Source organism: Cucurbita pepo, chromosome 19 (assembly GCF_057944985.1).
Source record: "Cucurbita pepo subsp. pepo isolate OVF chromosome 19, ASM5794498v1, whole genome shotgun sequence".
NCBI lineage: Eukaryota > Viridiplantae > Streptophyta > Magnoliopsida > Cucurbitales > Cucurbitaceae > Cucurbita > Cucurbita pepo.
Genome location: NC_141816.1, coordinates 11,494,237 through 11,520,872, shown reverse-complemented (window position 1 = coordinate 11,520,872; position 26,636 = coordinate 11,494,237). Strand labels below are relative to the sequence as shown.

Below are 26,636 nucleotides of genomic sequence, written 5' to 3'. Positions count from 1 at the left end.
GCCTCACGCACGTATAAACGAGAAAAGAAACAAAATCTTATAAAAATTTTGAAGAGATACTTTTGCCGCTAAATAAAATTACTTTATGGTTAATTAAAATTTTGAATAAATTTATTTAAACTAGGTAGGAAAAAATGAAGGGATACAATGACACCTCATCTAGAAAAGTGTAATTAACAATTAGGCTGTCAAGTCATTCAAAAGTTAATAGTAAAAAGTGTACTTTAAAATTAATTAAAAAAAATAGTGAAAATTTAATTTAAAGATTTATATTTAGTGATTATGAAGTATATGTTAATTGAGAGTGGTCGAAGTAAAAAACAGAGGTCAAATAGTGGGGTGTGGGCCCGACAGAACACACTCACAGTCACAGTGGCAAAGCAACGGTCCACCTCAAAGAAGGGGGCCCACTTCCTTTAATTAATTAACTAATTAAGTCTTAAAATGATTAGTTCATGAATCCATAAGCTAATTACTCTTGCCCTTCTCTGTTTCTCTCTCTAATTAGTTGCATGTGAGTTCACTTCCACAGCATGTTCCATCTCCTTCATGAATGATTTGTTTAAATTCAAAAACTAATTAGCTTCTCCTTTTGTTTTCTCTTTCTTCCACGCCTATAAATTGCGAGCGCCATGAACTCCAGACCACATCCAAACAGAGTGAGCGAAGAGTTTGAAGAAATGGAGATGGATTTCCCTGTTATCAACATGGAGAAGCTTAATGGCGAAGACAGAGGAGCTGCCATGGAGCAGATCGACGATGCTTGCGAAAACTGGGGATTTTTTGAGGTATAAGTTCTTTTTCAATAATGGGTTTTGTTTTGATTTGATTGAATTTGATTAAAGTGTGTTAATTTGATGGGTTTTGTGGAATGAAGTTGGTGAATCATGGGATATCACACGAGCTGATGGACGAGGTGGAGAAGCTGACGAAGGAGCATTACAGACAGTGTATGGAGCAGAAGTTCAAAGACATGGTGGCGAGCAGAGGCCTGGATTCCGTCGACACTGAGATCAACGACACTGATTGGGAAAGCACATTCTTTTTACGCCATCTTCCCGTTTCCAACATGTCCGAGATCCCTGATCTCGATGAGGATTACAGGACGGTGATGAAGGAATTTGCCGTGGAATTGGAGAAGCTAGCTGAGCAGCTTCTAGACCTGTTATGCGAGAATCTTGGGCTTGAAAAAGGGTATTTGAAGAAGGCTTTTTATGGATCCAAAGGCCCCAATTTTGGGACGAAAGTCAGCAACTATCCTCCCTGTCCTAAACCAGAGCTTATCAAGGGTCTTAGAGCCCACACTGACGCTGGTGGCCTTATTCTCTTGTTCCAAGACCACAAAGTCAGTGGCCTTCAGCTTCTTAAGGACGGCAAATGGGTTGATGTCCCTCCAATGCATCACTCCATTGTCATCAATTTAGGCGATCAGCTTGAAGTATGCCACTTCCAACCTTTTCTTCTATTTTCATTCCCTTCCCAACAAAGAGTAATGTTTTATTCATATTTATAGGTTATTACAAATGGAAAATACAAGAGTGTAATGCACCGGGTGAAAGCTCAACCAGATGGAAACAGAATGTCGTTAGCATCATTCTACAATCCAGGAGACGACGCCGTAATCTATCCGGCGGCAGCGCTGGTGGAGGGAGAGGAAGAAAGCAGCAAACTTTACCCAAAATTCGTGTTCAACGATTACATGAAGCTGTACATGGGGCTGAAGTTTCAGGCAAAGGAGCCAAGGTTCGAGGCCATGAAGGCCACGGAATCCACCAATCTCAAAATGGGTCCAATTGCGACTGTTTGAGCAACTCCCTTTGGTGAAAAGAAAGGGCATTTAGTGGTACATTAGTGCAGATGTTTCGTTGTTGGGGAACAGTGTCTTGTTTTCTATTTTGTAGCCGCTTAGGAGCCATGAAGGCTTCTTGTTTCTACGTGTGTGCTTCGTTTATGAAATATGGTTGTTGACATCTTTTGTGATGGATGGCAGAGGGCAGTGGATAAGGGATTTGCAAAATCTGATGGAAGGCTAATATGATTATTGGAATTTTTGGGAAAAGAACCCAAAGAGTAAAAGGTATAGGATTTTGTGGTACTCAAAACAAGACTGCACCTGATGTGATTGCCTTGAGAAACCTCTGACAAGGTTTTTGGAACACATAAATTTCAATATAACCCTTTGATAGAATAATTAAATTTTACATTACTCTAATTAGGTCATGTTATTAAAATATCATCAATAATGAATAAAACGCACATTATAATGGATAGAGAGCCGGCCGACTTGTCGTAATACAAGCATCGATTCGTCGTAATGAGAGAGGGGTACAATGGTAATTAATGGAGGAAATATTTGCTAGGGTTTAGAATTGAAAACTTAGAAATGGCGCCGCTAGTGGAATGAAGCAAGTCGCTATAAATTCTTGCGATCCTGCTACTGTGAACCCAGAAACTACAATGTAGACGGACCTGGTTTAGAGCTTCTTCTTCTTCCTTTCTTTTTTTTTTTTTTTTTCGAAATGGATTTCGTTTAGTTTGTGTTCTTCTTATTCTTCATGAAATTCTTTCATGTTTTCTGTGGATCAAAAGCCTCGCTTCTCAATTTAAATGGTGCTTGAGATCATATTCTCTAGCGCCGGAGATTTGGCGAGGTATAGCGAAGGCCGAGATATCGTTTCAGTCGTCATTTGTTATCGGTTGGCGATTCGATTGTTGCTCGTCCACATTCTTGTTTCCGATAAATCTATTTCCTGATTTTGATTCCTGGATAATATCTCTTATTTACTTCACTTTTGAATCGGCCCGAACCCTAGTGCGTTCTTTTCATCCTTCGTTATACGGTTTCAAAATTGTTTTCTGGAATCTGAACAACAGAGTTTACCTGTGATTTAGTCTACACTATAACCCTTTTGTCATTTGATTTCTTCAAAAGCATCTTACGTGCTACGACTTCAGAAACTTCTTATTTGAAGCTTTTTTCACTTGGTTATTCTGAGTTTGGCATCTTGTAGTTACCGAGATGAAACTGATGCTTAAATTCACATGTTCAAAAGAACCAGACTCTGATCTTATCCAAACTGGAATTTTGAAATTTGACTCGGCGAGAGAGCAAGCAATATCCAGCTAGGAGAATTCGGATCTACATTTTAAGAAGATTCGTAATAAAACTCAAATATTAAGGCAATTATCACCGAAATAAAACCTGCAAATATCGACTCATGTGAGATTTCCCACTAGAGGGGCTGAGTTTTATGTACATAATAGGAAAAGAGTCCTGTGGCTTCTTAACGCCATTAGCTCTTCATACACAGTAACTCCATAGACAACAGATAATACTTGTTATCTGATATTCTGCATTCTTTGATTTGCATCTTCTAGGCCAACTTACCTGCTCTTTTTTCTGATAGAGTTTAAACCTGGAAAAGAAAAGTGGTATATATAATGATCTTGTGTCTCATGGGATTCTTTTTCACATCCTTCGGATGCTTACTCGGAAACTTTGTGATGAAACTATGGCTTATCTACACGGGAACCACATCTGCATTCTGATTTTCGTCACATGTTATGATTAAACCTTCAACGTAGGTGGGAAGGAGGCAACGAGCCCATTGGCATCCTGTCGAGACGGGCTCTGCCGATGGAACTACCATGAGGACATTATCGTGCCGCCGAACAACACCCATCACACTCACGGTGCTTCCTTCCTTGATGTACCTGTAAATATGTAATTAGGTTTCATCAGAATGTGACCTGAAAATGGTGGCATTCTGATCATGTTGTAAGGAAAATGTGGTGTTGGTGTAATACCCTTCTTTAAGGCGCATCACTCTGTCATCGCAAGAGAGTTTGCGATCTGCTAGCCAGCGCAGGAAGCCAGGAGACAAGTCTCGGTTTTCTTTAGTCACATCCACAACTGTTGAGGGTTTAACAAATGGAGCAACCTTGGCACCATACCCTGCTTTCACCAGTGCTCTTAACCCAGATTGGAAGTCTGATATGTAAAAGTCAGCTACATATCTCTGTATCAGTCAAAGAAAAATTTACCAAAGTTGAGAACTAATAGCCCTAAGCCATCCATCAAGTTCTAAGAATGTGGTAAATAGAAGAACAGAAGTGACCTCAGAATATCTAGATCCCCAAGAAAAGCAGCGGTGTTTAGGATTTGCAGGTTTTCCTCCGCATCCTTTATACTCATACAGCTCCGTAGACACATAAACGCACCTGGGTACTCTCTGGTAAGATGATTCTAGCGGAATACTACCGCAGGTGACCACCTAAAAAGAACACAACAAAAGATCTTAGCTTTCACCAACCAGGTTTAGTTGTATGAATTTGCAGGTTCATGTAAATGAATGGCGGAAGCTTATCTACTGATCTATATTGCATTTGAAATCATTAGTGATTGATGTGAAGTGTTTTCATAATTAAGTTTTTTCAATGATTAGTGGTCAACGCCACCAACAACCAGATGTGGAGTAAGAAGACAATTTGAAGTTTCCAAAAACAGGTGGGAGTTCCGAAGTAGATGCAAAACGAAGCCTGTAGTTGTACCAATATAGTAGAGGTCCTGTTTACCAGGAGCTTACCAGAAGAGTACATAGGTAGCTAGTTTAATTTATGAGAATGATGCCATGGCGGTGGTTAGGATGGTCAAACGGATTACAGAAGCTGAACAAACAAGTTCAAATTTTAATATGAAAAGGAAAGATGCTCAATGATTAGCCATAAGATGAAGAATAATTTGAGTCATATTACTTTTAATTAAATAGCTCATTAACTTCTTAATATACAAAAAGAAAAAATCTGGGAGCGAGAGGAAAATTACCCCAGTGACCTTCACGTACTGTCCATCAATAGCACCTCTGAGCTCAGCCTCCGGGTACCTTCGTACAAACCCTATCAGTCCCTTTTTACCCCAAGCAATATTCCAAAGAACCGCAACCACCGCCGGGACCAATATCCCTCCCACTGCCACCAGTAGAATCGGCTTCTTCACCGCCACCATTAGAAACGCGCCAACCAACAAACCGGTGGCTAAAACTCCCAGGAACACCCAAACCACCGCCTTCGAAACCTTGAACCCTATTTTCACATCCTCGCTTATACTCGTCACCGCCGACCCGTACATCGTCTTCCCAAATGACGTCGTCTGCTCCAGTGGACCGGAGCGGCGTCCTCCACCGACGCTGCCAGACGATCCAAGGGGACCGGATCCAATAGGGCCAGAGGTGATAAGCCCGGTGGGCTGAAGCGAAATCGGGCCGGAAGATTTCTTGGAGATCGGACCGGAATTGGAGTGCTTAATGACAGGTCCGGAATTAGGGCCGGATCGGACCGATCCGCTGTTGTGCTGAGAGGAGGAGGAAGGGCGAGAGGATTTGGAGTGAGGAGGACCGGAAGTTGGAGAATCAACATGAATGTCAAACATTTTAGCAAGGTCCCCGGATTTCTTGATGTCCCCGCCAGTGTAAGGTACGGCGCGTGAGCCCATTGTCGGCTGCCGCTCCTTGAGCTGCTCAGGGCGGCCGGAGACATAGAGGCCGCTACTGAGCTGGTGAGATGGCATCCGAGAGGCCATTGAAAGTGAAAAGATGAAGAGAATGAAGTGGAAGTGGAAGTGGAAGTGGAAGTGGAAGTGGAAATGGGAGTGAGTGTTGGTGAATAAGCTGAGAAGAGGAGAAGAAGAACGAGCAGAGTAATGGAGTTAGAGCAGAGAAGGGTGGGGAGGGAGGGTATGAAATCACAAAAATACCCCCTTCAAGTCCTATCGGTAAATTTGAAATATGGCGACTATGGAAAGAAATGAGATAAGAGTTTGATGAATAATGAAGAAATGAAAGGGGTTATGTTTTTCGAATTTACCATTCTGTCCTTTCCTCTTTTATTTATTATTTTTTTTTTTAAAGATTTTATCTTAAATGTTTTACGGTACAGTTTTGAATTTCTTGGAAAATTCTTTTTACTGCCTGTGTGTCACCCAAAAAAGACAACGATCATAATTATTTTTTATCATTTTCTACGGCTTTCTTTCTTTCTCTCTTTATTTATTTTCCAAAATTAAAATTTGTAACACATAAATGGATCTTTCCTGTATTCGAATAAAATATATTTTTAACCGGATACTTATGGAAAGCTAATGGTATAAACCTTACCCAGTTTAGTTGAGAACAGAACAAGGGTGGAATAAGCTAATCTTAACAAAACTAAGTGGGCGCCCACATCCAAACACCCCCCCTTCCAGCACAAAAATGTCTGGAATAACCTAATCTTATCATTTTCATTTACCACCCCCTTCCCTAAATTTCTTACTTTATATGGCTTACCTCCAATTTCCCTTTTTTTTTTCAAATTTTTTTTGAATTTTAAACCTCTTTTTTTTTTGAATTGGGCCCTCAATTTAAAATCGGGTCTCGTTGGGCCCACTCAAGATCTTCTCCAAGTGTGTCATCACGTCCTCCGAATTTGCCTTCGACGGCCCAGATCCTCACATTTTTTGTTTTCTACAAATTAAATATCAGTGCCACGTGGGACCCCTCGTTCCCTCCACCGGTAGATCTCACGTCCACGTCACCGCCCTCCCACCTATGTGTACAAACCTCTTTTCTTGGCTTCATTTCGCTCTGGGTGCAGATGTGGACGCTTCTTGATCCGATCCATCGGTCAGGATTTTGCCAACTCTGATCTTTGTTGGAAGATCAGCGGACAAGGACTTAGATGCATGCCTGCCACCCCAAATTATTCACGGATTGAAACGTCTAAACACAACCCAACCGGTTCAATACCGGTTTGATTTTCCAATTTTCCTAAACCCCAAAATCAAAGCACCGACACGTATATTATAAACTTTCACTTCCAAATTTCTTTTATACATATCAACCTATAACGGAAAATGAAAACTTTGAGGTTTCAATCAACATCATGGAAGTGTGTATTATTGATATGAATGTAGGACACTTGAATATAAAATTAATAGTTGAAAAATAAATAAATATTATCGTTAACATGCATTTGTTTGGAGTTGGGTCCTCCCTATTTATTAGTTTAGTTAGGTGTTTTGATAGCTCACATAGGTTAAAATAAGAAATTTAGTGATGGAGATGTAAATTAATAACAACCACATAAATTCCATTATAAGTTTGGTGGGCTATAACTCCAAAATCCTACTTTCAATTTGGGCCTTGATTGGGCCAAAAGCTGGGTGGGCTAGGGAGTTGATTGGGCCAATAGGATATGAGTTAGACCAGCCCAACACAGAAAGGAGTTGGAAAATTAATTTGGAACATTTCCAAAACAAGGCAATACAAGCTTGGCTTGGCATGGCAATTGGAAGTCGGTCTACTCCCAACAGACAACTGTTAGTAGGACGGCAATGATATCCCCAATCAATGTATACACAAACCAATAGCTAAGGAATAAAGATTTGAGAAGCACTAAGTAAGAGAATCTAATGTCCATCCATTGCATTAAGCTCGAGACCACCATGTTCTTCACTATTGATCGCTACTTTTTCACTTTTGCCTGGCCCACGTGTGTCTCCCACTTTTACAAAAAATGCGAGTTTTTTTTTGGGGAAAATGTTGGCACTGGCACATATGCCCATTTGTTCTTGAGAGTTGAAAGCTAATCCATTGAGGCCTTGCCACTTCCGCCACTTGGCATTGATGATGGCAAACGAAACAGAAACAGAAACAGAAACAGAGGAGCTGGATTCAGTTGAGAAAGAAAGAACAATTAAAGTGGTTCCCTCTTTACGAAAAAGAGAGGTTAAATCACGAGACGCCCCTGGAAGATCTCCCCTTTTTCATCGTCTTTCTACTGCCATACACAACCGTGAAAATCAGACCCTTTTGTTCTCTTGTACATCTAAATTTTCCTGTTTTTTTTCCTCTTCCTTCTCCTTCGGTTCCATTTCCTGAAGCCATGAAATCCCATGTTCCATCTTTACGCTTGGTTTTTTCTCTGATATATTCTGGGTCTTTTCATGAACATTTGCCTAACTATACAAAAGGTACAAATGCTTGACGCGGATAACTGTTCTCTCTCTTATTTTCTGCAAAACTTTTCTTTTTCTTTGGGTCTTGTCCTTTCCATCATTGATTCAACAAATTCATGAATTCCCAAATCCAATTATCATCATTCTTCTTTAGAATCCATGTTTTTGAATCAGTTCATGCACTTCTTAAAAGCAATTCATACTTTCAGAAGGAAAATTCCTTCCGATTGTTTGCTTTGACATAAAAACAACCTTCTGAGTTTGGTATAAACAAACACCATTTCACGTAAACAATCTTCATGGCGACCTCATGTTTTGGTTCACTTTGCATTCGTAAATCAAAGAGCAAGCCATTATCAACCCTTTTCTCCTTGAAATCCCAGATGAATTCTGAAATGGAAAACATGGAAAGGAGAAGGTTTGATAGTTTGGAATCGTGGTCGATGATCCTAGAGTCTGAAAATATGGAAACTTGGGAGACATCAAAGGAGGATCAGGAGGAGTGGACAGCTGATCTCTCTCAGCTCTTCATTGGCAACAAATTTGCCTCCGGTGCGCACAGTCGGATATACCGTGGAATTTATAAGCAGAGAGCCGTTGCTGTGAAGATGGTCAGAATTCCAAACCAAAAGGAGGAAACAAGAGTCAAACTCGAGCAGCAATTCAAGTCTGAAGTTGCCTTGCTTTCTCGTCTCTTTCATCCCAGCATAGTTCAGGTAAAATTTCAACCTTCTATTGTTTCAAACATAAACAGGTGCCATGCTATTCCTTATAATTCGTCTCTTATTCCCTGTTATTCCTTATGGCAAAAATATTGCCCTTCCCTCTCCGAAACATGAATTGACAACAAAACTTTTTATGGGATGCTAAATTAATGTCCGTTTCCAATACAGTTCATTGCAGCCTGTAAAAAGCCACCGGTATACTGCATAATTACAGAGTATATGTCACAAGGAACTCTGAGAATGTATCTTAACAAGAAAGAGCCATATTCACTGTCAATAGAAACAATACTGAGGCTAGCTCTAGACATATCAAGAGGAATGGAATACCTTCATTCCCAAGGGGTAATCCACAGAGACCTCAAGTCAAATAACTTGCTTCTAAACGATGAAATGAGAGTAAAAGTAGCGGATTTTGGAACCTCCTGCCTCGAAACACAGTGTCGAGAAACAAAAGGGAACATGGGAACTTACAGATGGATGGCGCCGGAGATGATTAAAGAGAAGCCTTACACTCGCAAAGTTGATGTGTACAGCTTTGGGATTGTGCTGTGGGAGCTCACCACGGTTCTGCTTCCGTTTCAAGGGATGACTCCCGTGCAGGCTGCCTTTGCCGTCGCCGAGAAGGTACCAGTTTTCAAATTCCCACTTCCCCAATGAATGCTGATTTTTTATACTTATCTGTTCGATGAAAAATCTGTTCAAAACAATTAAGTTGCCAAAAATAATAGGGCTAGGGTTTTGAGTGTTGAAATGCCTTACTTTGATTTGGGCAGAATGAGAGACCGCCATTGCCGGCGAGTTGTCAACCGGCGTTAGCACACCTGATAAAGCGGTGTTGGGCGGCGAATCCATCGAAGCGGCCGGATTTCAGCGACATTGTGGCGGCTTTGGAGAAATACGACGAGTGCGTGAAAGAGGGTCTTCCACTTGCACACCATAAAGGATTGGTAAACCGAAACGCCATTATTGAACGCTTGACAGCTTGCGCCTCAACCAGTTCTTCAATACCTGTACATGCCTGAAACTGAGACTGAGCCTGAAACTGAGCTTAAGCCGCCATAGCTTTGGTAATTCGAAAGGAAGATATTATTTTGATGAATTTTACCTTTCAAGAAGAAAGATGAAATACTGTGTAAAATGACCGGGCCCGCCCTGGATTCTTGGTCCACATCTGGATCATAGTACATAGTGCCCAACTTCCTGGCCCAACTTTCTTGGCCCAGCCCACTCAAAATCTCACTAATTATTAGTCAATCGGTTTAAACTATATTTTTTTATCTTCCAACCTAAAATTATTAATTTAATTTCTTTTTTCTTATTTCACCTTAGTCTAATATTTTCTGCCAATTATTAGTCGACAGGACCACGTTATTTTTGTAAATGGAGACACATATTATTTATAAAATATGAACATTAAATCAAATTTTAATTAGTTAAAAATTATTGAAATAATTTTATTTATATAAAATTCTCATACCATTCCCTTAATTTATTTTATTTTGAATAAACTCAATAATAAATTATTTAATTTATTTTCACAAAAAAAAATAATAATAATAAATAACTGAATTACCTATTTACTCAAAATTATCTAAAATTAAATAATATAATATTCTATTTATATGAAATTTATTATCTCAAAGGAAATTCCCATTTCCCACAACGGCAATGAATTATTGGGCCATCGTTCATATTATTCGCCACTTTTACTAGTTATTATTGTATAAGAGTACTTGGACGCATGAGGATAATATTTTTCAGAAAATTCCTGTGTCGTGTCTCGTGAATTCATAATAAGAATAATTTACTGTTATTATTATGATTGTCCTCAATTACATGGAGCTGTCAATTTCCTTTTCTATTTCTACGTAGTCCACTAGAGAAACTTCCGTTGAAGATTGAAAGTCTTAACTTGATTGGTTGGCTCTCGGATCTCTTTCTCCGTAACCTGAAAGCAAGTCATGCCGTCCGACCACTACATAAGCCACTGGGGGAGAAAGCTCTTTGATGCTGTACCTGGTCGTTTAAATCAGATCTCCATTTTGGTACAACGAGAAGGAATTTACTATGGTCAGTGCAGTGAGATTTGTGGAACTAATCATGCCGCCACTATCTTTATACTTTTATAGGGGATAGGCAAAGGAGACGACGTGCTTTCTTTGTTTACAGTTCAGGGCCAGCCAGAGACAGACAGGTTACGCGTTCATCTGTGAGATAAAGAAAAATATATGAGAGAAGGAAGGGACTCAAGAGGTTACGGATAAAGAGTTCAGACTCAGACAGAGAGGTGTAGGAGTTCAGACTCAGACAGAGACAGAGAGGTGTAGGGAGACAGAAGGAATCAAGCATCTGACTTTCTCGCCTTTATTTAAAATAATACAAATATTTATTTAGTAACGCTCGCTGACGTGTCATTTCTAACCAATTGAATTGGTCAGACGTAAAAAGAGAAATAATATAATTAAATCTTAGTTATGTATTTAATAAATAATAACTAATATATATTATTCTCCTTTCTTAATTCATATGGCAGAGTCAAAGAAGGGCCAAATCAAGAGAAAAAGGGAATAAAGCTTGTACAATAATATGAGAATTTATCCAACAAAAAAAGAGAATAAAGGTAAATACACGTTCTTTTCTTAGAATGCGTTACCAATTAAGTTTTTCTGCTTTTATTTGTCATTTTTATGTGTGGAAGGGCATATAATCTTAAACATTAAAATAGAATGATATATATATATTTTTATTTTTAATATTAGCATCAATTTTAATGATCAAATAAATTCGTATTTTGGTAAATTTTGCACTGTCATCAAATTTACATTTAAATAAAATTTAATCCTATGTCTTAATGAAATTAATGTTATTAAGGTTTTGATAGTTGACTTATTAATCAAACTCAATACATAAATTTAAGACCATACTAAACTTAGGTTAACATATTAAATTTGTTCTCTCATTATTTTAGCTATGTAAAAATTAATTAATTTTTCTTAATTTTATTCTGAAAAGGAACTAAAAAAAAGGAGAAAAAGAAAGTAGTTGCCTTAGTGGACATAAGTTGCATAGTACATCAACGTGGCAAGTAGCCAATAAACTTTCAAACCTTATAATGATTCAAGGAATAATCACTTATTATAAAGTTTAATGTCATTTTAAAAATTAATATAAATTAATTAAACCTTAGCTAATATTCCCTATAATAGAATAATAATAAATAAAACATATGACTATACGTGAAAGTAAGTAAAAGGGTTTAGAACGAGCATACGCGGACAAATATGATCGAGATATCTGAAGGCTAATATATATTTAGGTATTATATTAATTTTTTTATATGTATTATTTTTTATCTATATGATTAAAGTTGAAAAAGTTAAAAGGTTGGCCTCTGTTGCATCACATGCTCAACTTTGGATGTACGATCTTACCTTATAATTGATCCAACTCTTGCATTCATTTAAGATAGGACACAATTCTCTTTGTACTTTCTGAACCCTCGTTTTGTATTTAGTTCTCAACAAGTTATCACCTCGCTTGTAACCAAAAATAAAACATAAAGTATTTGAGAATATCAGCTAATAATGTAGTGTTTGTCGAACAACGAATCTTGACAATCGTGTTAGAGGTGTGATGGCCAAATTGTATTTGTTTATGTAAGTGTACTCGTGATATTTGTAGACACGAAAAATGAGTATCTATATTTTATGCAAGTAGTTCCAAAAGTCTTATTCTGAATAGAAAAAAATAATAATTTAAAATTACAAGTTGCATTGAATGATGATGAGGAGCTAAGGTAACTAAATATTAAAAAAATGCATGCCTTAGGTTTGATGTCACTAAGTTAAGTTATGCCAAGTCGATCTAAGTCATCCTTAGTATTAACATTATCAAGGGATAGTCCGACTACGACTCTTCGTGTATGTCAACTTATATAATATATTTTTTTTTTTTTTTTTTTTTTTGTGTAAATAATATGACATAAAGTTTAGAAATTTAAGAAGTGCGATCCATTTGGGACACTATGAAAAAAATCAAACTTATGAAATGTTAGATTAAAAGGCCAAAATTTGTGAATGGCAACTTTAATTTGTCCCTTTTTGGGTACAATCTTCATGAATTGCAACACATGTTCATCATCCACTTCTTTACATACATTTTAAGCACTAAAAAACAACCATTTTTGTGATTAATCCAACTCTTTTTATCTCAAGAAGGAAGAAATATTTATTAACAAGAACTAGATTCTTTTTGTAAACCATACTCTTCTTCCCCTAAAGACTTAAACACCTTTAACAAATAATGAAACATTAAATTAAACCGATTAAAATGCATAAACGAAGCCAACCCAGATGCCAAAATGTAAACTTTAATATAAATTTGGGATACTCCAATGTTGTTCGACGGTATCGAGATCAATTTATTGGGATCTCCACCAGGTTCTCCTGTTCGTAAGTGGGGGAATGGCGATGGACAGCCACCAAAGATCTTCCCAACTATCCAGAATCCCAAAAGGCACTATCAATCCCATTAATTTGATACAGAGGCCATGCATGCACGCTTCTCAATCCCATTAATTCTACTACATATATAATCTATAGATACAGAAGTGGGTCACCCACAAGCACAAGCACAAGCACAAGCCGGAGCCTTGGAATTGCATACGATGATTTTTACAGGGGGGGAAGTAATTTACAGAGAGCAGAGCAAACCAAAAATCCAAAACAGAGAAGAAAAACAGAGTCCTATTTTGTGATCTTGTTAGATGATTAAGAGAAGAACAAATCTAGGTTTGGGATTCAAATTGATTGTTAGCCCCAAGCACCCCAAATTTTCTCCCCCACAAAACTCACGAACCTCCTAACCGATCCTCTTTCTCCTTCTTCCTCCTCCTCTTTTCTGTTACTGTCGCGGCTGCTCTCTTTCTGCACACAACCCGATGTCTCGTTCATCTTCACCTTTCCGACTCTTGATTCGGACCGATTCGACTCATCCGGGTCCGATTCGTTCTTCTTCTTCCGTCTCTCTTTCTTGCAATTTCTCTGCGACGTTGCTGCGGGTTTGGATTTAGCTAATCCGTCTTCATAAGCTTCGATTACTTCGTGAATTAGTTGCCGATTGGGCGATGAGTCCCATCTCCCCCAGTAACGCCGATAGCACATGAAACAATCGCAGTCAAAGAGCGGAGCGTGATCCACACCGCTCTTCCCGCTGGCGATTTTCCGAGCGGCTTTTCGGCTGCTGGTGTTGGAACAGGAGATGAGATAGGCCAGGACTTCTTTGTCATCGGCGGATAGCGCCACCGTGAGAGCAAATATGGCGGCGGGAAGAAACGATAGGAAGTCGGAGATGATCGGCGTGGATGGATGGACGGAGCTTTTCCGGCAGAGCTTCTTCATGGTCAAATAAGAAGAGAGATCGAAGAAGAGGGGTTTTGGTGGAAGCGGAGTTGATAGTTTATGAGGTTTTTATTTATTATTTTCTGCTCCACAGAATGGTATCTGAGAGTTGATGACGTGTGACGATGGTGAATTGGGCAATATTCAGGTGCGACGCACAACACCTACAATTCATCACGTGTGGTTGATTCTCACATCAGATCTCTATTTCCGTTTAATCAGTTTGGAGTCAACTATATTTCATTGAAAAAGTCCAAGTCAAGCACACCTCATTCTGACCAAACGCTGCCGTTTATGACTGGGCATCCACTTAGTCTTGGCCCATTCCAAATTTTTTCAACCTTAATTTAATATACATTTTTAAACTAATCATTTCAATTAAACTTATGCCAAAGTCAGTCTCCTCTACCTGTTCCAAGTTCAAAACCCAAGCATCTAAGCCCGACCTAAAATCAAACTTTGTTCAATTCCGCGAGGTAACGAGAGTGAGCTTAAAGTCCAAAGTTCAAAGACCAACAATCTAAGCTCGACCTAAAATGGATCTTTGTTTGAGTCGATTATATAATGAGAGTGAACTTAAAGTCCAAAATTTGAAGGCCAAGAATCTAAGCTCGACCCATAAGTCAAATTTTGATCGGCATACGTTATGATGAGAGTGAGCTGAAATGACACTTCTAAACTTCTTCTTCATCATTATTTGTGTTTGGGTTTCCATACTTATGTTTCAATCTCAACCTAAGTTTGAATTTTTCATTCTCTTTTGGAGGGGGAGAGAAGAATGAGTCAACAATGATTCGTTTTTGGAGGTTGGTGTAAACCAAATATTGAGTGATTCAAACAAGTAGTTGATGAAGAAAACATAATAGTTTATATGCAATAATTCTTTGCGTGTGTATTGAGTCAACATATCGTCAACTTGATATGTTAAAAAATGTTGGACATAACTCCATCTTTTCTAACTGAATTTCTTTCCACATCAGAAAATGATGAACATGACCTACCAAAAGGGATCAAGAAGAACTTTGTAGACGACTCTTCATCCATGATTCAAGATGTTCGAGCTCCAACATGCTTGTTAAATGCCAAACACCGAGATAAGCCTGCGAAGAAACCATTCTAGATTTTCACAGCTTTGTCTTGCTTTCTGGTTCTTGTCGTGACAAAAAATTCATTAGCCATAGGAATTTCCACATAAGATGGGAATTGTGTAAATCTTTTTTTTATATATATTTAAAAAAAAATTAATAGATAATTTTCATTTTTAATATCACTTCTATTAATAAAATGTAAAACTATCGTGTTTAACATAATTTTTTTAAATTCAAAATTCAATATCAAATATATTTATATATAAAAGTCAGCGGGCAGACCAGGGAAATATAAGACCGACATATGCTTAATTTAGCATTTAAAAAATAATTAAAATATAATTTTAGCTAAAAACAAACCCCATCTCGTCGCCTGTAAAGATCAACGGTCACGATCTCCCGAACCCGTCCTCTTTCCGCTTCACTAACCGTCCTTTTAAATGGCCTCGCTAGGGCTAATAATCTGTCCTTCTCACAGCATCCTCCACGACTTCGTCGTCTCGCCCAATTCATTCAATAGACAATGTTCTCATCGATGTGGAACTGGAAGCTATGTCTTTCGCATTCTAAACTTGGATTTGTAAGATCTGTTTTCCTATGGCTGCATGTACCAACACAAGGGTGAGAGTTAATCGATTCCTTTGTTCTTGACCTGCCGAAGAGGCTGCAGCTAAATCAATCCCAGAGAAGTTAACTGGCCGGTCGTTGAATTCGATCTAATCGGATCTTCGTCGACGAATCTGCTTACCGAACTTCTTATATTTTATTTTCTTCTCAATCCGTTTTGGATGAGTTTTTTGTGTCTGGTTTTTGTTTGATTATGAGATGCTATAGGGTTCTGAACCTTCCCTCGCATCAAATTTTTTTTCGTCTCCGTCCAGGCAAGCTGCTTTGATTTCCTAGCAGTTTGCGTCTATCGGTGCCTACATTTCTAAGAGATCGGGATTGTATGTCTGTAATTTACTGAACAAAGGAATTGTTGAAAATGGAAATTCTGAAATTGGGACTGTTTGTATTTCTAGGGCTCTGAAATTTCTAGGGCTCTGAAATTTGTAGCTCAAATCAAGTTAAAGCCCTGTTTAAAGATCTGTATAGATCTCTCCGCATTTGGTTGCGAAACTTGGGACAAAAAATGCACAAGAACAAAAAGAATCAAACCCCTAATACGAACAATCAATATGAGCAGATTTTATGTACAATTTATTGACTACAGTAGCAACCCATCGGCGCCGAAGGCAGCGGTTAAATTTCCAACCATGATACCTCTGTTTCGACCAAAATCTCCTCTGCAATGGCTGGCTTTGAAACAGGCTGAACTCATTCCCGGCGAGGTTTCTGCTTCTGCCGATCCTGACCCTTTATGGTTTGTGGTCCGCTTGTAAGAACCAAACCATTTCTCCTGCATGTACCCCTTTCTTCTCCATGGAGGCACATGCATGTTCCTAATATTCATGGATTGTTTCATGGCAGAGCACATTAGTTTCACCACCTGCTTCAGCTCCTCCAGATTTCCGACGAAGATCTCTGGAAATGTGTTGAGTAATGAAGTGTATTTTCTGGTCGGACGGGCAATTTCAAATTCTCTGGCTAGAAATACTTCTACAATGTACCGATTTCCACCAAAATTGACGTCGATGTACTCATGATCCCCTGCCGGAAATGACTGCAGTTTCTCCCCCTTCGATTTGCAGAGTCCTGCACGAGCCAAACAAACTCAAGTGAATTAAACTCCCTCAAGGAAAATTGGGTTCAATTTAAACTGAAAACGAAACTCAAACTCACCGGCATCGAATCCTTTTCTGCGCAAATGTGCCATCAATTTTCGTTTAATCCCCTGAAACGATCTTCCTCCGACGAGCTTCTTCAGTGCTTGTTCTGCTTCGATTCTGATCTCGTCACTCTTATTATCCCGTGAACCAAACAGATTTTTTAGTTTGATAACCCCTGCATCTGAATCACAAGAGAAACTATCTGATTCTTCTTTACCGCCATCCTCCTCCTCCCCTTCATTAATTTCCACATCATCTCTTTCCATGAACGATTTGACGAGGTCGAAGAGGTCGGCGGCGGAGTTTTCCGGCGAGTGGTCGCTGCCGCTGCTGGTGTCCCAGACGGCGGCTTCAGCACCATGGCGGAAGATTTCGGCAAATCTATCCATTTTGTTGGGCATAGTTATGAAATCCGAGTGAAGATTTAAGGTTTAGTTTATAAAGTAACCGAATCCTTGGCAGAGAAGAGGATGGTGTGGAAGAAATGCAAGATGTGGTCATGGTGTGGTGAAGATGGAGTAACGGTGTGGTGTACGGTTCAGAATTGTCCATTCAAAATGATTTGAGTAAATATGGAGCCATAACGGTGACGGCAGCAGCCCTTCAGGTGACTGCACCCAAAAATCAAACTGAGTCGGCCGAGTCGGCCGAGTCCACACGGACTACGTATGAACAGTTCATACGCTAACCATCTTTTTTAGTTACTTAAAATGGGATTAATTGAGCTTAATCATTACACTAAACTTAACGGCGTTGTTTAACATACGACACCATTGAATGACTTGTGATAACACGTGGCTCCCATGAGCTCCGTGTTCACTGCACTCAACACGTCACTTCTTTTGTCGTCTTGTACACCTCATCAGCTGAATGCGGAAAATTGGTGCTGCTTTCTTTCAACATATTCGAATATTCCTAATTTTATTTTATTTTTGTCTTTTTTAATGTTTGTTTAGATTAATTACTATTATCCATCTAGCATGGCCACCGGCAGTGACCATCTCCAGTGTCCACATTCATTGAATCTGGATTTTTTCTTTATTTATTTTGTGTGACCTTTAATTTTTGATTTGGGGTATATAAACGTTACTTGTTAATGGTTAGCAACTAATTAATTAATTAATTCAAAAAAATGGGAATAAGAATTGTTTTGGGCCCGGTTGAAAAGAGATGGGCCTGGTACAAAGATACCGGGCCAAGACTGTCGGCACCACCGGCCCAGCCGACGCCCCGGAGACTTCTTGTTCTTACACAAATTTAAGGAAGACACGGAAAAACGTCGGAATGAACACGAACGAACGGTCAATGGAATGAAGGGATTCAGATTCGGGGAGGAAAAGTTGAAGAAAGTTATATAAACCAATCTTGAAAGATTTAACTATTTTAAACTCGGAGTTCCAATTAAAGGAAGTAGCAGCTGGTCTTCGTCCCTTTCTTCCTTTGAAGGCGAAAGTCAGATTATCGGCCATTGAAATTGATCCCCGCTTCCCGAAGACATCTGAGAATGAACATCAAAGTCATCTACACCAGCTAAGACGGTTCGTTTTCTCTCTACCCTCGTCAATGGAATTTAGAGCGTACAATGTTTTCTTATTTCTTCTGCTATTGATTGATTTTGTGTTTTTCATTTCCGTTTTTCCCTCTTGGATTCAAATACTCAAAAGTAGCAAGAACTGGGAAGGGTGAATCCTTGATTGCGTTTGTTTTTGGATTTGATTCTGAATATAAACGTTCGGTTGTGGCCTGCGGGCAACCGTTCAAGAATCCTGATAGATCTTGTTGTTTATGTGATTTATTGTAGTCTACCGATAAACAGGGGGAATGGAATGTGTAATCTGGGATCTGCTTCTTCTTGTTCTACGTTTTGGGTTGTGAGTGCATTAATGACTTGGATGATTCTTTGTTTTGAATGCTATGAGATTCCGTTTTGACATAGATTACTGTTGATTAGAGCCATATTAGGATTTAGGACGATGTAATCTTGAATGGACATAATTGAGGTTTGTATATTTTTGATAGTATCTAAATCTGAGAGAGCCTGATGAACCAACATATTCCATCTACAGGCGTTTGGTTTAGTATTTGATGATTATCTCAACCTTCTACTCCAGGCTATTTTGCTGAATATTAGCGATATCGAGAGCGAGGTGGTCGAGGATGGCTGATGGAATATCAAGTTTCTGGGGTCCTGTCACATCTACAATAGAGTGTTGTGAGAAGAATTATGCTTATTCTTCTTATATTGCCGAGTTTTATAACACAATATCAAACATTCCAACCGTTCTTTTGGCTCTGATCGGTCTTGCAAATGCTTTGAGACAAGGTTTTGAGAAGAGATTTAGTGTACTTCACATATCAAATATGATACTGGCCATTGGCAGCATGTTCTATCATGCCACATTGCAAAAAGTGTAAGTTCTAATGGCATGCTTTTGGTGTTCTGGTTGCAGTTCTTTCTATTTAGATATTTGAATGCTGTGTTCTTGAATGTTTGTTCATTACTGAGCTTTAACAACCAACGATCAACTCTTTGTTTTCTAACCAGGCAACAGCAAGGGGATGAAACACCAATGATCTGGGAAATGCTTCTTTACATGTATATTCTCTATTCACCAGATTGGCATTACCGAAGTACGATGCCAACATTCCTCTTCCTATACGGGGCCATTTTCGCTGTGGCTCACTCAATTCTTCGTTATGACATCGGTTTCAAGCTGCACTATGTGATTCTTTGTCTCCTCTGCATACCTCGAATGTATAAGTATTATATATACACAGAAGATGCCTCGGCTAAGCGGTTAGCGAGGCTGTACTTGCTGACTCTTCTCTTAGGCATTTTCTGTTGGGTAATCGATCGGTGTTTCTGTGAGAAGATATCACATTGGAGCATCAATCCTCAAGGTCATGCCCTGTGGCATGGTTTCATGGGTTTGAGTTCCTACTTTGCTAACACATTCTTAATGTTTTGCCGGGCGCAGCAAAGAGGATGGGCACCAAAAGTTCTTCATTTAATGGGAATTCTCCCCTACGTGAAGATTGAAAAACCAAAAACCCAGTAAGAAGACACGAATTTGAAGACAAATTATGACAATTTTTGACCTGTGTTGAGTGTACCCTGGAGGTAGAGAAGAAAAAAAATGCAATCTTTTGGGCTATGTTACTTCTTTTCCTTCTTTTCACTGTAAGGAATGAATAGAAACTTAGATTTTTGTAGTACAAATAACAGCAGTTACGTATTTTTGTTCATTGACCTCAGGGCTTTATTCGTTACAGAGTGACTTAGCATTTAACTCTTTCACAGAGCTGAAGCGCAACATCTGTAAAATATTGCAGTATGTTCAATCTATTTTACTCCCCGTAGTTTTCTTTTAACCTTCTGTGCGCCACTATTTTTAATGTTATAATTCTTCAATTTCATTTGTTTTATTTAACTTCGTATTTTAGTATCATTAAAAAAAAAATACAAAGGCAATGAAATCGAATAAAAATAAAAGAGACTCAAATAGAAAAGACCCATTGCACAACTTTTTAAGTAATGGCTACAGCTGATAACTTCACTGTCTAAAATGGTATCCTTTATACGATTGCATACTCTCTTCAACTAAAATAAAAGAATCATATAAACCCTAAACAAATGATATAGTTATTGATTACACATCTAAGAAACAACTCGATTTTTCAGGCTATCCAGAAAGATTATTATTTATGACTAATCACTAAGGTACAATGTCCGAACTTTTTTTCTAAACAACGAGATAGATTGAAGGCATCAGATTTTTATCTCTAAGCTTCTAACTAATCATTCGCTGTTGCAAGATTTGACCCAGCTTCATGTAAAGAGCTGCCTGTTCCTCGAATGTGAGATTCACTAGTATCTATAAAGCAGCAATACACAGCATATGTGATTCTCCATATGGATAAGCTTAGATCATAAACAGAAATGATGGAGCATAAGACTACCTGGTCGTAGATTGTATCAACAGATATGCTCTGAGCCACAACAAAGGATTGATGAAATATGTAGGCGAATACAGCCATCACCATCTACATATAGTATCATGCAAATATGGCAGTGAACAAATGAGGGAAAGGGTAGCACTATCTGAATAAGTAACAAACAGAACTATTTTGATATGCGACACAAATATTCATACTATTATACCAGCTAGAACCTCCCACAAGATAGAGGACAAAGTGACAAAACTACTCATTTCCGACTTGAAGGAGTAGGTTCCACATTAGAAATTGGAATTTTCAAACTAAAATGTTCCAATTCTAATAATAGCCACTGCATCAAGGGTTTAACTTCTACAAGATTTCGGTGGTTTGGACACAATCTTCGAAAACAATTTCATCAAACTTTAGTACTCCTAACCTTTAACGCTTTTTGAAGTAGAAATCATTTGAAATATAGTCGCAATTAAACTAAGAATCACTATCAAGTTCCAATTAGAGAACCTAATAGTAAAAGTCGTCCAAATGATCCATGAAATGCCTAAAATTAGAATGTGGATCTATGGTTTCTTTTACAGATCTATTGTTGACCAAGAGTTTTGCATTAGGAAGATGAATTAAAACGCAGCAAAGTTCATAATTCTCAATGGCTCACCTGACAATCCATTCTATCTGTAATTCCACCATGTCCAGGAATACTATCACCAAAATCCTGCGTCAAACAGAGAAATGATATAAGATGGCTGATCACAACATAGAGACTTCACGAAACTACACGAGGACAGAATTCGGAATGGACCTTGACTTTGAAGGCTCTTTTAAAACCACTCGCAAAGAAGCCTCCAAAAGGAGCAATTATTGATGAAAATAAACCAAGACATAATGCATGTCCTTGAACTGGCAATATGCTTACCTTCTTCCATGGAAACTGAAAGAGAACACAGAAATGTGAGTTCCTCACAGACTTGGAACAACTTCATGAAGTACTGTAAGCTAAACAATATTAGGAAGAAGGAAAAGAAAATAGATGAATGACAGATCAAGGGTGCCAAAAAGTTAAAATAGATGAATCACAGCATCAAGAATCATGTTTACAAAAGATTTAATAAAAGCTATTAGTTAAGGTTTGATCTCTAACATAATCAATATTTGGCAGGAGAATGGTGAGAGCACCTACCTTAAAAAGTTAAAAAAAGAAAAAAAAAAAGTTATATAGGATACCTGCCGTGCTGCTCATATAGATCAGAATGATTCCCCTCACACCAACCAAGTAAGGTGAGAATAGACCATTTTGTAAGGGTATAACAGAATTAGCTCTCAATCTCTTGACTGGAAGCCCATTTCTGTATTTTGCTTTTCTAGGTTTTGTCCGTTTCTCTAGCTCTTTTTGGCTTGGGCATTCTTTTTAATGTATTGTCCTCTTGTATTCTTTCGATTGTTCTCAACGATTTTCTTCATAGTTACAGTCAATATGGGTTCATAGTTTTTCCAAGATTTTCTCTTCCTCTCTTATGTAAAATTAAATGGGCGATGGAGAACTAATTGACGACAATAACTTGCATAGAAAATCCTCAAAAGAGAAAAACATATGACAAAATCTGGATAGATATTATACTATGCATATCTAAAAGATACACATCAGGCAGATATAATATTTTCTTATAGACTCAGTACACTATAAATTGCATATATCCTACTCTCTTCTCTTGTCTCTATCCAACTCATTGAGGATTCCTCGGCAATTCTCACTTTCTCCTGGTTCCTCTCTAAAGCCCAAATGGCTTTATGACGACTCTTTCTACTTCATTATGTAGCTCAAATGGCTCACACCTCTCAAGTAAAGCTTGAGTGACTCACAGGCTCACCTTACCCCACTACTCTCCCTTTGTTAGAGGTTTAAGTTATGGTCTGGTTGACCAATAATTCTAAGTTCTAACAAATATAAACTGAAAATTTTCAACCAAAAATAAAATGAAAAGTGATCAGAAATCAGCAATATAATATAGCCTCAGCTAAAGAATGGTCAAACACACACACACAGAATATAGATGCATACATTGGAGACAATTTTAATATACGATTGAAGGAAAGCCAGAATAAGACGTGAAAGAAGAGATATACTATTCATATCAAATAAGATTCAATTTATAGTCTTTACTGACCCAATCAGGAGTCCATCCTGGTAAAGTGAAAGATTCGGGCTTAAACAAAGGACCAGGATCACAGTGAAGCCAACCAGTTGATAAATCCTGAGCTCATTGAACCATACGACAGTAAGAGCTTCAAAATATGAAAAAGCTTCTTCTAAAGCAAGAAAGGCGGTTTTGCAAAACAATTACCGTTCTTGGACAAGTAAGCCACTGATAACGACCCATGACACTAGCAAGCTGAAAAACAAACAAATATGTCATAACTTAGTTCCTCAAGTACAAATGTCTAACTGCATATTGTTATCAAGTAATCATTACTACAAGAAATCGCCTATGACGGACAGACAGACGCGCATAACTTAGTTATCTCTTCAACTGCGTATTGCTAACAAGTAACCATTACGACGGAAACCACCCACGACAGACAGACATGCATGACCTATGACCTAGTTAAGCACTACTTTAGGCAATATCAAGCAATTCAGACCTGATCATAGTGTTTCATAATTATGAAAATAGTTGAGTAACATCAGGCACGGGTTGACATAAGAAACTCAATAAATCCAGCGAGGAAAATGGAAAGTAAGGAAGAATTTTCTTACACCAAAAGCAGATATCATAGTCAATATAGAGGCTCCTATAAATCCCTCCCAAGTTTTCTTTGGAGATAATTTGATCAATGGTGTTCTTCCAAAGAAGAACCCAACTATATAGGCAGCGATGTCATTGATAACAATAAGTGATGCTGGTAGGAGAAACCTGCAGAAATATTACTCATTCGTAAGGAAATAGTGAAATTCCAGGATAAACTTCAGGCCACATAAGATTTTATTTTCTTTAACAGAATTTTTTTTCCGTGAGAAGGCTGAATTACCAGATGATTCCTTCAAAAATATTGGCTACTGTGAAAGAGGACTGTGTAAAAACGACAATTAGTATCATATGCGTCCATGCATACTGCCCAAATTGATATTTATACATCTTCTTCTTTAAAGTAAGAATGAACCACATAAAGCCTGAGCCCAACAAGAAGCGGAGAAATAATGAGGTAAAATGTTACAAAGTTGTCAAGAAAATTAAAATTTCCAGACGATTGAAGAAACTAATATAATCAGGCAAATGAAAAATTCAGGAGTGAATAAATTAATAGAAATTAAACCAAAAAAACATGAAAATTTTCGCAAATTGCACACCACGAAATGATGTTGATTGCAATGGTTAAAGTGTCAAGAAGGTGATACTTATCATAGGATCGCTACAAAAGGTTCACTAACCTGCAATATATAAAGAATAACAAATAACCATATGATACTTGATGAGACTGCTCACTAGCTGATATAAAAATTTATCCGAGGTGACAGTATTGACAAGCCGCTGACTCAAAATGCGACCATACACAAATAGCATTGCTGTGAAGAAGAAATGCCTGCACTTGAATTCTAACCAATTAGTACAAAATGCATGCTCCAAAAAAAAGGAAAAGTGAAGGCATGCTGCCCAGAATCAGAAGTAACAGGTAATGTAGAGACTAGAGGATATACCAAAGAAAATACAAGCAAAGCCTTGACATACCAATTTAACAGTCGAAACCCTGGTAGACGAGTATCCTCGCGAGCTCTCCTGAGTAGGTTGAACAGTTCCTTGGCCATGAAAACTTGAATAACCACAACCATAGCAGTAATATAGAGATGCCCGAAGTATATTATTAGTGCAAAACCCCCAATCATCCAAATTGTTGAGTATGCACGGATTAACATCGATTTGTATTTGCTCCGGTCATCAACAAGTAAATTTCTTTCATTGAGTTTGCCATCCTCCGAAGTTGCCTAAAAAATAAATTATTAATATTAGCATCGTAAATTTGCAATGTAAAAGCAGACAATATCCAATGCATAATTGCTGACGCCTACAATGACAGTGAGTATAGCTAAAGATAGTACAAATGAGTACAGCGTTTGAAGTGACAGAAAGAACTGTAGCATGAAGCTGTTCATACAATTAGACATCCCTGTTATTACTACCACTAGAAATTTTACTGCCGAAATACATTTCAAATTTAGCTATTCGTAGTAAAAATGGTACATATCGAAGAGAGAGATGAAATGACACACATCACTTGGGCGCCTCCGATGCCGAGTCCGGCCACCAGGCGTCGACGGACTATTGGTACTATTATCGTTCAGCATGATGAGAAGTGTCCTTATCACAGGATCCTAAAAATCATTAGCAGCACAAGAACTGTTCCCTGAAACATAAATTCAAAACAATACCATAAATCCAGGACTGAAAATATTGATTTCAACGAACATAGCAAGCTGATGCAAATAAACATGCTAGCATTAGAACAGCTGAGTTCCGGAAAATCAGAGTTATGCAGTTCTCAGCTCGAGGAATTCAAAAAAGCAACAAGAAACCGAATACTCGATAACATTTCCAATAAAGAAATTACTCCAAGCAAGCTATCAGTTCACTGCTAAGTACTAGAGATAAATCTAAGACGATTGAGTTTAGTACCAAACAGTTCGTTCTAAACCAAAGCAAAATTCAAAAAAGAAGTCGACAGTACCTGTAAATTCGAAGTGAAACAAGTAATCTCCCCAGACAATTCCGAACCCCGGCAAAGCAAGTGCAGAAAATCGAATAGCGGGAGAGAAAAACGAAGGCAGAGGCAGAAGAAAGCAGGAAATAAACACGAATAATTTGAGGAAGAAAAGGCAACGCAAATCGATTTCTTTTCTTGTACAAAGACGGTTGAAATTCGAATCCTAATTTCTTTTCTTTTCTTTTCTTTTCTTTTCTTTTTTCTTAATAATTATTTTTTTATGTTAATATCTCCCTCTGAGTTGACGGCATATGTTCGTCTTCCATTGGCCGTTGGATCTTTCTAATCCTTACACGTGGCTTACTTCCATAGGCCTTTGTCCTTCGGCTGCCCCCCGCTCGCAGCTTTTTAGCGGGTTTAAAAATTGGATTTTTTAACGTGGGCTTTTTATTTATTTATTATTATTCTATTTCAAAGCTGAAAAGATTCCATTGAAGATTTCAAAATATTTCCTTCCAAAGTCCTTCCCATATTTCAACCATTTGTCAAATATAATTAAATATTATTAATGTTTTTTTTTTTTTTTTTTACCGATAATTCCATAAATACGACCTTTAGTCAATGTATGTTAAGAATGAGATATAAAATATAATTGGAAAGGGGTATATTATCATTGATATTGATATCCTTTAATAGGATACAAACTAGTACAAATGAGGAAAATATAAAATAATTAAATACCAGAATAAAATAAAATATACTATAAATCAAATTATAAATAAAGAATATTATGATATAATATCTGAGATATATTCTATAAATAATATATACTCTAGATATTATATCTCAATACTCTCCCTCAAGTTGGAGAGTGTATGTCAATCACACCCAACTTGTCTTTCAAAAAATAAAATTGATGTCTTCCCAAAGCTTTAGTGAAAATATCTGCCAATTGCATTTTAGTCGAAACATAACACGGTTTGATGATTCCAGCTTGTAAATTTTCTCGAACTATA

At 37.9% G+C, this 26,636-nt stretch overlaps 7 protein-coding genes, 1 long non-coding RNA gene and 2 other non-coding genes across 12 annotated transcripts; 5 read left to right on the top strand and 5 right to left on the bottom strand.

Annotated features, from left to right (window-relative positions):
* Positions 1-508: 508 nt before the first annotated feature.
* Positions 509-1,968, top strand: LOC111781519 (1-aminocyclopropane-1-carboxylate oxidase 3). The gene is made up of 3 exons (XM_023662166.2): positions 509-788; positions 878-1,438; positions 1,514-1,968. The coding sequence occupies exons 1-3, from the start codon at positions 633-635 to the stop codon at positions 1,805-1,807; spliced, it is 1,011 nt and encodes a 336-aa protein (XP_023517934.2). The 5' UTR covers positions 509-632; the 3' UTR covers positions 1,808-1,968.
* Positions 1,969-2,604: 636 nt separating this feature from the next.
* Positions 2,605-2,726, top strand: LOC111782342 (small nucleolar RNA snoR111). The gene has a single exon (XR_002813092.2). It is a non-coding gene; the product is annotated as a small nucleolar RNA snoR111 (small nucleolar RNA).
* A 433-nt stretch (positions 2,727-3,159) lies between these two features.
* On the bottom strand, positions 3,160-5,779 carry LOC111781518 (protein SHOU4-like). Its single transcript, XM_023662165.2, has 4 exons — positions 4,826-5,779; positions 4,119-4,274; positions 3,808-4,019; positions 3,160-3,714 (listed from the first exon to the last, which is right to left on the bottom strand). The coding sequence occupies exons 1-4, from the start codon at positions 5,576-5,578 to the stop codon at positions 3,522-3,524; spliced, it is 1,314 nt and encodes a 437-aa protein (XP_023517933.2). The 5' UTR covers positions 5,579-5,779; the 3' UTR covers positions 3,160-3,521.
* Positions 5,780-8,292: 2,513 nt separating this feature from the next.
* Positions 8,293-9,927, top strand: LOC111782047 (serine/threonine/tyrosine-protein kinase HT1). The gene is made up of 3 exons (XM_023662815.2): positions 8,293-8,709; positions 8,887-9,342; positions 9,492-9,927. The coding sequence occupies exons 1-3, from the start codon at positions 8,293-8,295 to the stop codon at positions 9,738-9,740; spliced, it is 1,122 nt and encodes a 373-aa protein (XP_023518583.1). The 3' UTR covers positions 9,741-9,927.
* Positions 8,834-9,618, bottom strand: LOC147786731 (uncharacterized). The gene is made up of 3 exons (XR_015414403.1): positions 9,478-9,618; positions 9,046-9,396; positions 8,834-8,918 (listed from the first exon to the last, which is right to left on the bottom strand). It is a non-coding gene; the product is annotated as an uncharacterized LOC147786731 (long non-coding RNA).
* A 3,426-nt stretch (positions 9,928-13,353) lies between the features above and the next one.
* On the bottom strand, positions 13,354-14,181 carry LOC111781728 (uncharacterized). Its single transcript, XM_023662416.2, has one exon. The coding sequence runs from the start codon at positions 14,115-14,117 to the stop codon at positions 13,530-13,532; it is 588 nt and encodes a 195-aa protein (XP_023518184.2). The 5' UTR covers positions 14,118-14,181; the 3' UTR covers positions 13,354-13,529.
* Positions 14,182-15,866: 1,685 nt separating this feature from the next.
* LOC111782341 (small nucleolar RNA snoR109) lies at positions 15,867-15,969 on the top strand. Its single transcript, XR_002813091.2, has one exon. It is a non-coding gene; the product is annotated as a small nucleolar RNA snoR109 (small nucleolar RNA).
* A 285-nt stretch (positions 15,970-16,254) lies between these two features.
* On the bottom strand, positions 16,255-17,826 carry LOC111781137 (uncharacterized). The gene is made up of 2 exons (XM_023661585.2): positions 16,988-17,826; positions 16,255-16,900 (listed from the first exon to the last, which is right to left on the bottom strand). The coding sequence occupies exons 1-2, from the start codon at positions 17,373-17,375 to the stop codon at positions 16,413-16,415; spliced, it is 876 nt and encodes a 291-aa protein (XP_023517353.2). The 5' UTR covers positions 17,376-17,826; the 3' UTR covers positions 16,255-16,412.
* Positions 17,827-18,289: 463 nt separating this feature from the next.
* On the top strand, positions 18,290-20,224 carry ATCES1 (Alkaline phytoceramidase (aPHC)). 3 transcript variants are annotated; one of them, XM_023661519.2, is made up of 3 exons: positions 18,290-18,512; positions 19,086-19,385; positions 19,520-20,224. In XM_023661519.2, exons 2-3 carry the CDS (start codon positions 19,132-19,134, stop codon positions 20,031-20,033), a joined length of 768 nt encoding a protein of 255 aa, XP_023517287.2. In that variant the 5' UTR covers positions 18,290-18,512; positions 19,086-19,131; the 3' UTR covers positions 20,034-20,224. The 3 variants fall into 3 exon arrangements, with proteins under 3 accessions (XP_023517287.2, XP_023517286.2, XP_086976181.1); XM_023661518.2 differs by having other exon boundaries at positions 19,041-19,385; XM_087120055.1 differs by having other exon boundaries at positions 18,994-19,385.
* A 303-nt stretch (positions 20,225-20,527) lies between these two features.
* Positions 20,528-25,866, bottom strand: LOC111780899 (phosphatidate cytidylyltransferase 2). The gene is made up of 12 exons (XM_023661247.2): positions 25,645-25,866; positions 25,190-25,323; positions 24,651-24,904; positions 24,353-24,504; positions 23,953-24,094; positions 23,681-23,837; positions 23,268-23,315; positions 23,091-23,177; positions 21,728-21,856; positions 21,584-21,640; positions 20,935-21,018; positions 20,528-20,849 (listed from the first exon to the last, which is right to left on the bottom strand). The coding sequence occupies exons 2-12, from the start codon at positions 25,262-25,264 to the stop codon at positions 20,766-20,768; spliced, it is 1,269 nt and encodes a 422-aa protein (XP_023517015.2). The 5' UTR covers positions 25,265-25,323; positions 25,645-25,866; the 3' UTR covers positions 20,528-20,765.
* Positions 25,867-26,636: the final 770 nt, after the last annotated feature.